Here is a 13,185-nt window from a genome sequence, read left to right on the forward strand (position 1 = left end):
CTCCACTCGGCTCAAGATCGACTCAATGCTCTGGAGTGGGTAAGCATCCTTCACCGTGAGCTGATTTAGCTTTCTCGCGTCTAAGCACAACCGGTTCTTTCCAGGCTTCCTCACCAAAGTCACTCGGTTGCTCCATGGACTCTCACTTGGCTCGATAACCCCTAGCCGAAGCATCTCGTCGACTTCTGCAAACAATAGCGCCTGCACTGCCGGCGACACGGGATAAAAACGCTCTTTCACTGGCAGTGCCCCCTCCGTCAACTGAATGTGGTGCTGCTCCACTGGCGTCCTACCCAGACCGTGCTCCTCGAAGGATCTGAATTGGGCCACGACTCGCTGTAACTTCTCCTGTTGCCACGCCTCTAAATCGTGTGGCTCCGTTGGTGTACCATTTCCTAAGCGCTCCTCCTCCAACTCAGCCACGTGCTGTCCTTCGTCCACAGCCGGGATCACATTCGGAGCCAAACCGAACTTGCGCCAAAAATCCACGCCCAGATAAAGCGGTTGGCACAACGACGGGCAAACGTGGAATACCATTTCCGACTCTGTTCCGTTATACCTAACGCGCGCCATCACGCTGCCCATAATGCAATGTGGCGCGCCGCCGGCTGTCCTTACCGCGGATTTGTTTTCGCGTACCACCAAACCTAGTTTTCGGACCGACTCTATGTCACCACTTCCCAGCAAGCTCACCGACGCCCCGGTATCCAACAGACCGGTAAATTCTCTGCCTTCAATCGCTACCGTAGCATATGGGCGGCTATCGGAACGACATGCAGAATTCACCGCGGCACACACCGCCTGGCGTTTCTGTCGGCGTTCGCGGTGTCTCCTACGCGCCCGCAAGGATGTCTTCGACGCCCCTCTCGCATCCGGTTCGTGCTGGCTACCAAATATGCGGTTCCTGGCTACTTCATAGTCGCGCTGACGCTGCTCCAAGGGTTTCCGCTGCGACCATACTTTCTTCGGTGGGACTGCCTGGTTGACTTTATATATCTGTGAGTAAATATGACTAACGGTACTATCCTTATCGCTACTAATTCCTATCCTAACTACTGTATCATCGGAGGTACGCGTTTCACCGTCTACCGAGAGTGCGACTCCTCCGGCTGCGTCGGACTCCTCTCCGAGTTTCCCGGACGGCATTTCGGGCATCTTGGCAGCACCACGCCTGGTTGTCCGCATTTGAAGCAAAACATATTGCGCACCGCCGACTCGCAATCGAAATATGTATGCCCTGGTTGTGCACAATTCCAACACTTGAGATTCGAGCGGCTCCCACCAGTTTCATGTGGCCTATATACCGCCTCCAAATGCTCCAGTTGGCCGCCTTCTGTACCTTCTGCTACCACGTCCAGCTCGTGTACTCGATGCTGCTCTCGCTGCTGCCCGTAGTTGGTATTGGCTGAGGGCCGCGCCCAACGCGTTGCCAGCATCTTTTCGGCGTCTTGGCACTCCTCTCTCAGCTTCTGCAGATTAGTTATATTCATCGGATAGATGACCCTAGACACGGTGTCTTTAATATTCGTCTTTATCACCTTAATAAGGTCATAATCCGAAAATGGACACACCAACCGAGAACGCAACACCAGCATCGCCTGAATATACTCTTCTATGCTCTCGCCATGCCGCTGCTTCCGCTCCCTCAGCTCCTGCTCTCGTTCAAACTCCGATCTTCGAGTCTGAAATTGCTGCTGCAGCCCATATCGGAGATTCGGCCAGTCCGGCACGCCCGAGGTACGTATGTACATCCAATACCAATCTTTCGCTCTCCCGTTCACCAGGCAGTGGAAGTCTCGCAACACGTCGGCCCAGGGCACCTGATACAAGGACTGCAAATGCTCCAATCGAAATATAAACTCTGCCACCGGCATTCCTTTGGTTTCGCCATCAAATACAAGGCCCCACTTTCTGATGTGGACGACGTCGGGCCGGGAGTCTCCCATCGTGGTTCGCCTTAATGGCCTGTGCACGTCAGGGCCCAAATCGCGCATCCACGGATCGGCTGAGAACTGCCGCTGCTCCACATGTGCCCGCTGTTCTGCCTCTAAAGTTCGGTTGTCGACGAACAGGTGAGTCGGTGCTGCAGCTGCTGGTCTACTACTTACAAAATCTCTTTCTTTCTCTGCCGGCTCGTACCCGCCTAAGGCTGGCCGCTGCATTTGCGCGTGAGCTCGCTCTGGCCTGCCCACCGGCGCCTGTGCTACAGACGGAGGCGCGCTATGCGTTTTCTCCTGCCTCAGCGCTGCCACTGCCTCATTAATCTCGCGCATGAACGACAGCATGCTGGCCTGCATCGTCTCTCGAATGGCCTCTACTTCTGACGACAACGATGCGCGATACGTCTCGTGGGCCTGTGCTAATGCCACGTTGATCGCTGACCGAATTTCGCTTGGCAGCGCAGACTCGGCTCTGCCACTCTGCTCTTCACCGCCATAGTCATGCGCGCGTGCGCCGGCTGTTGCTCCGGAACTGTTCGGAAATTCATCCCCGAATCCTCGGAACGCTGCCTCGTTTACACTCGGCGGCGATGCGTCATCATGGAGTGCTTCTGCTGGCTTGCCCGCCTCACTCAATCCTACGTGAGGAGGAGAGTCCAAGTGAACCAATGGCCTATTTCTAATAAACTCCTGACTCCGCCTGACCTTCCGGGTAACATTCGGGTCAAGATTCATTTCCCAGTACCTTGTTAATCCAAACCAAAAAAAACCACTGCTAGTACTCGGATCCGTACCCGCCGATTATAATATCAAAAAAAACTATATCTATATTATAAACGAGCAAACTCCGAATAAATAAATAGATCGGTCCACTCGTATGTATGTGTTTTCTTAAATGATAAGCGGGGATAATATCCTTAGCTAAGTACCCGTTGGATTATTTAATCCAATCAAATGCTTATGTATATATATATATAGGAATACCATCAAACACACAACCAAAAAAAGGAATAAATAAATAAGAATAAATAAATGAGAATAAATAAATGTATACCAAAAGACTTAACAAAAAAAATACTAAGTGAAAAAAATTACTCCAAAAAAAAACAAACTAACGATAAGTCGAACTTCAAATTCCCGCCCTATGCACAGACCTGCTAATCTGTGCCAAAATACCCTGTCGATACTTATTAATATCGATGGTTCAGCCCAGGAACAGCTGTGCTTGACCGGGACCATTCACAATGGACTCCCTGTCTATTGATAATTTATTTGCTGCTACGCAAATAAATAAATAAAAGGTAATTAACACTAACAGACAATAGCATAAATCAAAACAATCTTTCTTTACTCTCACAGGCTCAACACTAGACATGTAAGGGTGAGATGAGGATCCTCAGTATGACGCTGCACCACGGCACGCAGTCACTGTAGAAGGTAAACAACCAAAACAAACACATATGTATCGCACGCTTTACACCACCCAATTTCTTCCAGGCGCCGACTAAAAACTCAAATCTTGCTCGGGCTATGGCGAATTGCTGCTCCTATGCTCTGCTACGTAGGGCAACGATGCTCCTTCCGCTTGGGACAGGACATGGACCTACTACGCAACCATTCATAAGAACCACCAAACAACCACAAAAAAAAACGGTAACTAACACAAAAAAAACATAAGGCAACTAGACTATTCTTTACTTAACACCTGACAGACATTACTCTCTATCTTTCCAGCCTCAGAGCACCCTGTAGGGCAACAATGAGTGGGCACCAAGACCCCTCACGGACCTGCTACACTCGCTCCTTCGCTGCGCCTATTCTGCTGGTTACCAACCTACACCGCGCTGTAAGAAAGATGCAACTGCGGCAACGATGGGCTGAGCCCTAGTGAAGCTCACCCACGGACCTGGCAGTTGCACCGTTTCCCGCCAGCTCAGGGGCCGCCAGCAGCTATTGCTGTTGAAATTTACATGTAAACACTAAATAAAGAATACAAATCAACAAAAAAAACAAACAACAAGACTCTGGCTTTTAACTTCGCTTCGAACTGGGGCAACATTTGCTAAAATGTAGACCCAGGTGTATTTATATTGGGCGCCATCTTGTTATGTCCGCCTTTGCCAGTGCATCCCCTGTCGTTACGCCGGCTAGCCATCGGCTCAGGGTCAGATTCGACCGCGACAGGGGTGCGGCAGACCAACAATGAATTTATATTTTTTTATCAAACACACCTACTCATATTGTCGGCTGAGGGACGCCTGTGGAATTTGGGTGGAGTTGTGGCTACTTTGGTGTCATGTAGCCGCGTGGCCCTCCCTACCTTGAGCCGGTTTTGGCATTTTGTTGCCGGCTCCCTTCAACATGCTCACTTTGGTTTTCCTTCTGCTCCGGGACTTTAGTCACCCCATCTCACCCCATAAATGGATTCTACTCCAGATTCATTTTCAAATTTTAAATTTTATTACAATAAAAATATATTCGGGTATTTAGGCCATTGAGTTTTGGGACGCTGCAGTTTGTTGGCTCTTTGTGCCTATTTATCTTATTCGATTTTCGAACCTCCTAACCTACCTATACTCGAGTATGTGGTTATGAGGGGTGTAATGATATGTAATGACAAGGAGATAAACAAAAAAAAACTGCGCCGCTCCAATACACATTCCAACCTCTTTTGCTTATATTAGTTTTTATACATTTTCTTTTACTTTTCTTTTTTTTTTTTTTTTTTATGTTCTTTTTTCTTAAGTATACATTTGAATTTTTGTTTACAATATGGTTACTTGTTTGGTGTTGTGTTTCTGTTTAATGTTTTATATTATGTTGTGAATGGTTTGGGCTATGTGTCTAACAGAAAATTGTTAATTGTTTTGTGTGTTGTTTTTTTGTTTTGTATTTTACATTATGTGGCTATGGGCGTGTGTGTATTACAATATGGTTAAATGTTTGGGTGTTGTGTTTCTGTTTAATGTTTTATATTATGTTGTGAATGGTTTGGGCTATGTGTCTAACAGAAAATTGTTAATTGTTTTGTGTGTTGTTTTTTTGTTTTGTATTTTACATTATGTGGCTATGGGCGTGTGTGTATTACAATATGGTTAAATGTTTGGGTGTTGTTTTTGTTTTGTATTTTATATTATGTGGCTATGGGATGAATGTGAGTCTGAGTGCTATGGAAATTCGGTGTGTGTTTGAATATGGTGTATGTGAACATGTATGGAGTGTATATAAAGGAGTGTGTGGTGTATATAAAATTTTGTGTTCTATGTTTGAGCGGAATATGTGTGAGTATTTAGTTGAATTTTGTGTTATATGCTGCACTGGTGTATGTGAGATGGCTATGTATATGTATGTAGGGTGTATATAAAATTTTGGTTCTATGTTTGAGCGGAATGTGTGTGAATATTTAGTATTTTAATGTTGAAGGGTACTTAGCCCAGACTTCCAGTTGCATGGAAATTGGCCTGACTTCCGCTAGGGCCGAGGTCCGGCCTAAGACCCAGTACTGCCGGTCGGTGCTGACCCGCGCACAGCGCACTTCCCAGAACGCCCGCAGTTACTGCTACTCCTATTACATATAGTAAGAAATTAGTCACTGGCACACTGGCCCCTTTTTAGACCCTTACCTCTGCCTATGAAGCCTCGCTGGTGTATATCCCAACCCTCCTGTCGTCACTCCGGTGTTTGAATATTGTCTTCCGCTTATTTTGTCTCTTTTTTTGTTTTTTCCCGCAATAGCACGTGTCTCTCGCTCACTGTCCACAATTGATTTTTCTTCTTCCCTAAGGCCACGACTTGCCATTCCCCCCGGAATTGCTATTTTACCCACTTTGCAACCCTCCTAATTGGTAGCACTGGTCCTCACCCCTCACGCACGAGTACTTGTTATCGGCCCGCTCCAGCTGCCAATCGCGCGAGTTGCCACTCCTTTTGTCCGACGACATTTGTGGTTTCCCAATACTGCCGCGCCGCACATAACAATGTTCAATATGGCGCCCTCCAGGAAGAGGTGCTAGTGTCGAGGGCAGTGGCAACAAATGTCTGCCCAAAAAGAAACACAACTCGCCTATGTATATCAACATTTATCTCTATATATATAAAACAGTTTGTCCTGACTGATTGGTGATCAACGTACAGCCCAAACGGTAAAACAGGCTCCAACGTTTGTATGAAAAATCTACAATTATCATCTGATTAACGTCAAACTTAGTTTGTACACTCTCAGAAATCTCAGAATTCCAAGAAAAACTGTATACTTGGTTTTTTGAAATTTTTTTTGGGGACTGAAATATGGAAGTTTTCCTGTAAAAAAAAAGGGACACAAAAGGAAACCGCGTCAACAGCCCAAACGGCAAGAGCTATGAAGCTGAAATTTGGGCTCAAGCATCTTATCATAGTGAAGGTGCCCACTAAGAAGGGATTTTGGAAAATTCAAGCTCCAAAGGGATGATTTGATTTTTATAATCTATAAAATAATACAAACAAAACTGCATACCCGGATTCTCGAAATTTGTGGTGGAACTTGAATTATTGGTGTTTTAATATTTATTCACCTTTTCAAATGAAAAGTTAGTGTTATAAATTTTCTCCGATCGATACATTCGTATGTATGTATACATTGGACAATCGAGCACTGTTGTTTGATTGTAATAAATAACGTTCTATGGTTTTAAATCAAATTTTTAAAACAAAATACAACTACAACTGTAAGTCATTGGCTCTCTCTTCTTTCGTTTTGATCATTTACGCCTGTTAATTTCAAAGGCAAAATGCCAAAAGTTTACAGTTACCTTCGCTAGGCAACAACTGCTTAAGCGATAGTAAAGCAGAAATGAAAGCGGACCTACGCATATTCTTCTTCTTTGTATATGATTTGTTCCAAATGATCTCAATAAATTGTAAGATGTTATTATTTAAATTTTCTGTTAATTGCATGCAAACATCGATGGAATTGATTGTATCGACGGATTCAACTATCGATAGTTTTGATACTCTAACACATAGAACATCCGACACATGCCCATCTCTAGCATCTCAGCTGATCGCATATTTACAGCGACTTACCGTTTTAGTGTTAGCTAACAACGCTACAAATATACTCTGAACAAATCTAAAAGTCATTTATCGTTAAACCTATTTTGTGAGTTTATTCATGCGATTTACAAAAGCAGAAACACACCTTTTACATTCACAACAATCATGTTTGGAATTGAAGACACAAATTAGTGTTGAATTAAAAATTTTAATACATACTTATATATGTATGCATGTATGTACATATATAGGCGGATAACGCCTGCATGAAAAATTTAAATGTATGTACATATCAGCGTTGCCGAACGCTCCAATTTTGGCGGGACGTCCCGATTTATAAATCAAAATTAAATGTCCCGCGTTGGACTTTTCGGGGATAACTCGACCGTGCGTACAACGTGCTGAGGAAGCACACAGTTAAGTCAGGACTGGCAGTCCGCCCGGTGCGTAACGAAGATACATATGTGCATATGTATGTATGTACGTATAACATAGTACATATAGTACTTATTGTACTAAATTTGCTTTTTGGAAAATGAACTCTTTAAAAAACTTTTAAGAGCGTCGAAAGAAGAATATCATATAGTAAATAAACTTATAATTATAAGCACATTTTACTTAGCCCAGCAAAGACGGGCAAGACCTGCTAGTTTCATATAAATTTTGTTATGGACTCCAACAAGTTCACCTCACAGTAGGGAAACATTTGTTCACAATTTCCAGATAGGAAGCCCACTTGCTCCGCATGCTCATATCTATCCCGACATTCTTTCTCATTTTCATCGAAACCATCATGCTGCGAGGGCCTGTAACACATGTGTTAATTACATAAATGGTTCGCAGCTTGAAAATCACGCAAACTTACGTCAGAATAAACGTCAGTAGTTTGGCAAGAAGATGGAAGCTATAGCCATGATCTTCACTAATAGGATGGTGGGCCAACTCACAAACACTGCGCATTAGACACGTTTTATCAATGCCATTGGCTTCCAACAGATTCTCCATAGCTAAATACAGCTCACCGGCGGTCATGTCATTCGGATGCCTAGCATTCCCGTAACCCGATTCCAGATCATTTGATATTAAGTATTTTTGCGTAGAGTTGTGTAGCTCACGCTTTCCACGCGCAAATTCATCTTCCCAAATAGCCATGTTGTAGAATGATTCCACATCAAAAGGCAATGCATAATTCATTTGAAACCCCATATCGACGAAAAGCTTGCGATTATCAATCAATTCGATAAATATCGATATCGTTCCTGTGGCTTGTAAGGTCGATGAGGCGGGAAACAGCAAAAAGACGATTCTGCGATTTATGGAGTAAGCTGAGAACAGCAATAATGATGGCGTAAGTGGTGATAATGCGTTGCCTTGTTCGATCCATGTTGTTATGAAGCATAAACTGACCGGCACGTTCGTCACAGGAATCGTGAAGTTGTTTGTTTATTTTGATAGTTGATTAAGTTCATTTTAAGTCAGACCTGTTAATGAGTAGGGCGTTGACACTACGGGTACAGAAATCAGAACCGTTAAATGTGGAAAGCCGCAGCCGATTGGTTGTTGCTTTGAAACTGGTTGTCCACAAATATGGAGCGGAAAACAAAAGAAACTAAAAGTCGCTTATTTAATGCCCTACGAATATCGATTACCTACTTCCATACACAAAGATCTCAGTATATAAAAATATTTAATGCGTTTGGGTAATTCAATAATACTACCGTTAGTGGCAAAATTCGGTCAAAAGTGATAATGTGATTTTATAACAAGCAAAACTATGTTTGTGTTTTAATTATATAAATACTTTGCTTAATATTTTGAATATAATTGATATATGGAAGCTCCCGCAACATTTCCACAGAAAACGGGTTCTATGATTGCATCAACTTCTGACTTACCCTTATAAAGAAATAGCAAATACATGAATTTCATTCAATGTCACAAACTTGTTGAAAGAACTCTGCGATCTCACTGAACACCTCAAGACCGTAGCTGCAAATTTGTTAAGTAAACCCATTCTTAGGTGCCTGTATTCCTCATTGGATGATGTTTCCACAGTATGGATGCGGCATTAGTTATCCAAACGTGTTAGGCGCAACATGAACCATCAAGTACCGCTTGCTCTACTGATGCTTCTTCTGTGTGGTGCAGCCGTGGTCGAGGCCTACACCAACACCACACTCCATTCGGGAAGTCAAGACCATAACACCACCCAACTGGCCACGCTAAAACGCAATAAACGTGTGGCCATTTTCGATGGTCCGGGGGTCTCGAAGGTATAGAACTTTTATAACTACATAATATAAAAACAAACAATTGTAAATGAGCATTGCAGTTTGTGTTCGGCGTTGCACATCCTGCCAAGTTACCGGACAAAGAGCAATCGTTTTGGTGGTTCTATATCATGCAATGGATATATACCCCAACACCAATCCCCATATACTGGTGGAGTTTTTGGAATACCTCGACTTTTGTAAGCACGGCGCGCGAATGGCGAATGGACTTGCAAACAACATTGCGTGATGAAGCGCGCAGCTGGGTCTACGACATCATAGAGACATCTTTGGAAAATCTTGATAGCAACAAGAAAGGCGCTACTTGTTTGCTGCGTGCCATATGCGAGGTATCCCAATTGCCATTCGAGGAGCATCACGTATTCGGCGAACTACTCAATGCAATCCTGGTGTGCGTATAAAATCTATCAGATAAAAAATCGAATTTCGAGACATCGATGCAATGTTTCTAGTTTTTATACCCTGTACCCAAAGGGTGAAAGGGTATACTAGTTTTGTGCGAATGTCTGTAACAGGCAGAAGGAGGCGTGGCAGACCCCACAAAGTATATATATTCTTGATCAGGATGAGAGACGAGTCGATATAGCCATGTCCGTCTGTCCGTCCGTCCGTCTGTATGCAAGCAAGGATCTCAGAAAGTATAAGAGCTAGAATAACCAAACTTGGTATACAGATTCTCCTGAGCCCGAGAAAGGACGAGTTTGTTCATTTTTTCTGATCCACCCCCCCCCCCCACTCCCCCCGTATTAACGATTTTCTATAACTCCCGTAATTCTTGGAATTTTGAACTAATTATAACTATAACTGAACTATTATAATAATTTGGTAGTCACATTAGGTTAGTGATTATATATCCGTATACCAAGTTTCATTATGATAGAATGATCGGAAAGAAAGTTATAGCCATATAACCAGGCCCAATGCACACATACATACATATGTACAAGTACACAAACACGCATAAGGCACGATTCTGATGTAAATGTAAATATATGTATGCATGCATGGAATATTTTATATTTAATTTAGTTAATTAATTAAATTAATTAATTAATTTAATTACTTTTTTGTGGCGTGGTACAGGGTATTTAAGAGTTGAGCCTGCTCGACTTTAACATTCCTTTCTTGTTTTTTTTATTTTCTTAATTTTTTTTATTTTCTATTGTTGTAAACATATGTACAGAGTATTTCAAAGTCGGGACACCCGACTTCAGCTTTTTTACTTGTTTTATAATACAGAGACATTATTTTGATTATTTCATACATATAACACAATACTGATATGCATTTCCCCATCTAAAATAGACCCAAATTGGACAACGTTTCCGAAAAATATCTGCATGCTCGCGATGCGGGCCGCGCAGGAGCTGATTGTTCGAGGAACTACGTCAGCTGCAGCCGTGATCTCTGGCATTGGATACAAAAAATGACGACTACATCGTTTTGACACGTTATCGTCGAACAAAGTCTTTCTAGATTTACGAATACAATACCAAATAAAGAATACAAATATTTCAAAAGTTCATCATATTTCTTTGAAATATCTACTTGGTACAGTCTTTCTAGATAGTACTCAAGGGCGTAGGCAGCTTTTGCCAAAGGGAGGCCAAAAAATTTAAATTTTGATTAAATAATGCACGATGCGTTTAAAAATAACTTGTGCTCATGATCAATAGACAAATTTCAACAAATCCAACTCAGTTCCACATTAAGGCGAATTAGTACGCCATAATAATGAATGTGTTGTCGAATTCATATGGCCCTCCCTGCCTCCGCCCTTGATAGTACTATATAACCTTAAATAGCAAAATACATAAAGTATTTTATAGTCTTTATTCATTTTCTTAATGCCAAATGATCCAGAGACTGACCGGTTTAACTTGGAGTTCCTTTAAATGTCTCGGGGTCACTAAAGCTCAAGGCTGAGATCACCGTTTTCGATTTCGCCTATTTGATTTTAGAAGCCATGTTACGCTTGCGCCACTCTGCCCAAACTTCACAAAGTGCAGGTTTATTCCAGCAAAGACATTCGCTAAGGGGTCTAGCATTCGATTTAAGACGCTTGCATTCGGAAAACGCCGGATATGGTGTCAGCGGTTTTACACAGTCCTTAGGAGTTGGCAATTCTTTACAGGTGGGAGGTATACGACCAGCCTTGTGGCATCGTCGCTTCAAGCGCAGACACTTGTCAAACTTGGTTTCTCTACAGTCTTCGGGGGGTACTTCGCAGGCAGTTTGTGGCTTTTTATGCGCTCGTCGCATAACCGGCGGCAATGTTGTTTTCTCAAAGCAGCAAATTTTCTTCTTTTTTATTTGCACAGGTGGACACGAGACCCAAGTCTGCCAATACTTGCGCTTCGCCTTGTCTGACTCAATGTAGTAAAGATCATCAAAACGCGGATTATATGGGCAAGTCGGATCATCGAAGTCACAGAAAGGGTTAGGCCACATCGACTGGAACTTTTCTTTTGGTTTGGGTACGGGTTTCTTTTCGGCTTGCAATTTTGGCTTGCCGCACGGAAAATCTTTACCCACTTTTTTGCACTTATCTGCAGGTGGCTCTTCACAGCCAGCCGAGTATAAGCGCACGGTGCTCGATACGCGCGGACAAAGACGTATCACTTTACGCGTCATGCCTCGAAAGACACATAGGCACGACCCCGACATTTTAATGCTTAGAGGTTCTCAATTTTGTTTCGATTAATTTAGATGCTTCCAAAACAATTTTGTTCAAAAAAAAATAAACAAATTTGTATCAAAACAATTTTTTTAGAAAACAAAGATGTTGTGAACCGACCAGTCCCCTGCCTAAATTTCGAATGAATGAAAATCTAACTACTTAAATACAGATGGATTGTTTTAATTTTCACAGCCTTCTCAGCTTTACATTTTTCATTTTGCTTATACATATCGTGTAAGAATAAATTTAACACATTTTTGGGAAATTTTTCGCCCATAATCATATAATTTATAATAATACATCATTTACAAAAGAGTGTAGCATTATCTTTTGTCAAGCCTGAAATAAAAAAATTAATTAAAAATTAATTAAATTACAATTTTTTGTGAATGTGGCTAATATAGTATTTCCTTTTCACACTTCGGGTACATTTCATAATAAAAGGAGAAAATATACTTTCAGTACAACGATTTAGATCATAAGTTAGTTAGAAAATTTGCAATATTTTTCTTTTATTTCTAATATCCGAGAGGCATACATTTAAAGGTTCATTTTTTAGTGTACAAGTATACCGAAAATATGTATATATATATATATATATATATATATATATATATATATATATATATATATATATATATATATATATATATATATATATATATATATATATATATATATATATATATATATATATATATATATATATATATATATATATGGATTCAGTACGAATATTGAATATACATCTCTAATAGCAGTTCCACTCATGACCGAATAGAATTTTCCGTGCAAGCGTTATTCTATTTATCCTATACATTTTACATTTGACTATTATTTAAAGCTTGTCATTAATATTCTTAAATATTAGTCAGCAAATCTCAATTGTGCCCTCGTTTCTTTCCCATGGCATATACATACCAGATTTTACGCTGTACTGGATGCAGTTGGTACTATAATTGCTGATATTATAGGAACCGAAGGATTATTTGGGAAAAGCAAACACCACAAACGGCAAATGTACATAGAAGATGCATGTTATTACAACTATCATGTCAAACCCAACTTGACTGGATGTTCATCAACATCATTTACATCTGTATTAACTGTTTTTTGTAGATTCTCAAATTAAGATAAGCCAATCGAAATTTGTTAAGCTATCATAAAAAATATTTTTAAGAACATACTTGTATTTATTTGAAAACCATTTTTTTCTATTAACTTCTAAATATTGATTGCTTGG

The 13,185-nt window shown here is 41.4% G+C and overlaps 3 protein-coding genes and 2 long non-coding RNA genes across 5 annotated transcripts; 2 read left to right on the top strand and 3 right to left on the bottom strand.

The window, feature by feature from the left end:
* The first annotated feature begins 3,102 nt into the window (after positions 1 to 3,102).
* Positions 3,103 to 3,957, top strand: LOC115625156. The gene is made up of 3 exons (XR_003995518.1): positions 3,103 to 3,241; positions 3,300 to 3,377; positions 3,438 to 3,957. It is a non-coding gene; the product is annotated as an uncharacterized LOC115625156 (long non-coding RNA).
* Positions 3,958 to 4,377: 420 nt separating this feature from the next.
* On the bottom strand, positions 4,378 to 5,725 carry LOC115625155. The gene is made up of 2 exons (XR_003995517.1): positions 5,564 to 5,725; positions 4,378 to 5,505 (listed from the first exon to the last, which is right to left on the bottom strand). It is a non-coding gene; the product is annotated as an uncharacterized LOC115625155 (long non-coding RNA).
* A 1,898-nt stretch (positions 5,726 to 7,623) lies between these two features.
* On the bottom strand, positions 7,624 to 8,123 carry LOC115625425. The gene is made up of 2 exons (XM_030520464.1): positions 7,837 to 8,123; positions 7,624 to 7,777 (listed from the first exon to the last, which is right to left on the bottom strand). The coding sequence occupies exons 1-2, from the start codon at positions 8,121 to 8,123 to the stop codon at positions 7,624 to 7,626; spliced, it is 441 nt and encodes a 146-aa protein (XP_030376324.1).
* Positions 8,124 to 9,067: 944 nt separating this feature from the next.
* On the top strand, positions 9,068 to 10,709 carry LOC115625426. The gene is made up of 3 exons (XM_030520465.1): positions 9,068 to 9,244; positions 9,304 to 9,653; positions 10,568 to 10,709. Exons 1-3 carry the CDS (start codon positions 9,068 to 9,070, stop codon positions 10,707 to 10,709), a joined length of 669 nt encoding a protein of 222 aa, XP_030376325.1.
* Positions 10,710 to 11,076: 367 nt separating this feature from the next.
* LOC115625322 lies at positions 11,077 to 12,058 on the bottom strand. Its single transcript, XM_030520343.1, has one exon. The coding sequence runs from the start codon at positions 11,927 to 11,929 to the stop codon at positions 11,210 to 11,212; it is 720 nt and encodes a 239-aa protein (XP_030376203.1). The 5' UTR covers positions 11,930 to 12,058; the 3' UTR covers positions 11,077 to 11,209.
* Between the last annotated feature and the right edge of the window lie 1,127 nt (positions 12,059 to 13,185).

The sequence above is a fragment of the Scaptodrosophila lebanonensis genome, unplaced genomic scaffold, assembly GCF_003285725.1.
Source record: "Scaptodrosophila lebanonensis strain 11010-0011.00,11010-0021.00 unplaced genomic scaffold, SlebRS2 tig00000072-arrow-pilon, whole genome shotgun sequence".
Lineage (NCBI taxonomy): Eukaryota > Metazoa > Arthropoda > Insecta > Diptera > Drosophilidae > Scaptodrosophila > Scaptodrosophila lebanonensis.

Excerpts from the sequence above, each read along its gene's own strand:
- LOC115625425 (XM_030520464.1), bottom strand. The coding sequence starts at position 8,123 with ATGGCTATTTGGGAAGATGAATTTGCGCGTGGAAAGCGTGAGCTACAC. Across the intron at positions 7,778-7,836 it reads CTACTGACGTTTATTCTGAC|GCCCTCGCAGCATGATGGTT; the intron begins GTAAGTTTGCGT and ends CATGTGTTACAG.
- LOC115625426 (XM_030520465.1), top strand. The coding sequence starts at position 9,068 with ATGAACCATCAAGTACCGCTTGCTCTACTGATGCTTCTTCTGTGTGGT. Across the intron at positions 9,245-9,303 it reads ATGGTCCGGGGGTCTCGAAG|TTTGTGTTCGGCGTTGCACA; the intron begins GTATAGAACTTT and ends TGAGCATTGCAG. Across the intron at positions 9,654-10,567 it reads CTACTCAATGCAATCCTGGT|ACCCAAATTGGACAACGTTT; the intron begins GTGCGTATAAAA and ends CATCTAAAATAG.
- LOC115625322 (XM_030520343.1), bottom strand. The coding sequence starts at position 11,929 with ATGTCGGGGTCGTGCCTATGTGTCTTTCGAGGCATGACGCGTAAAGTG.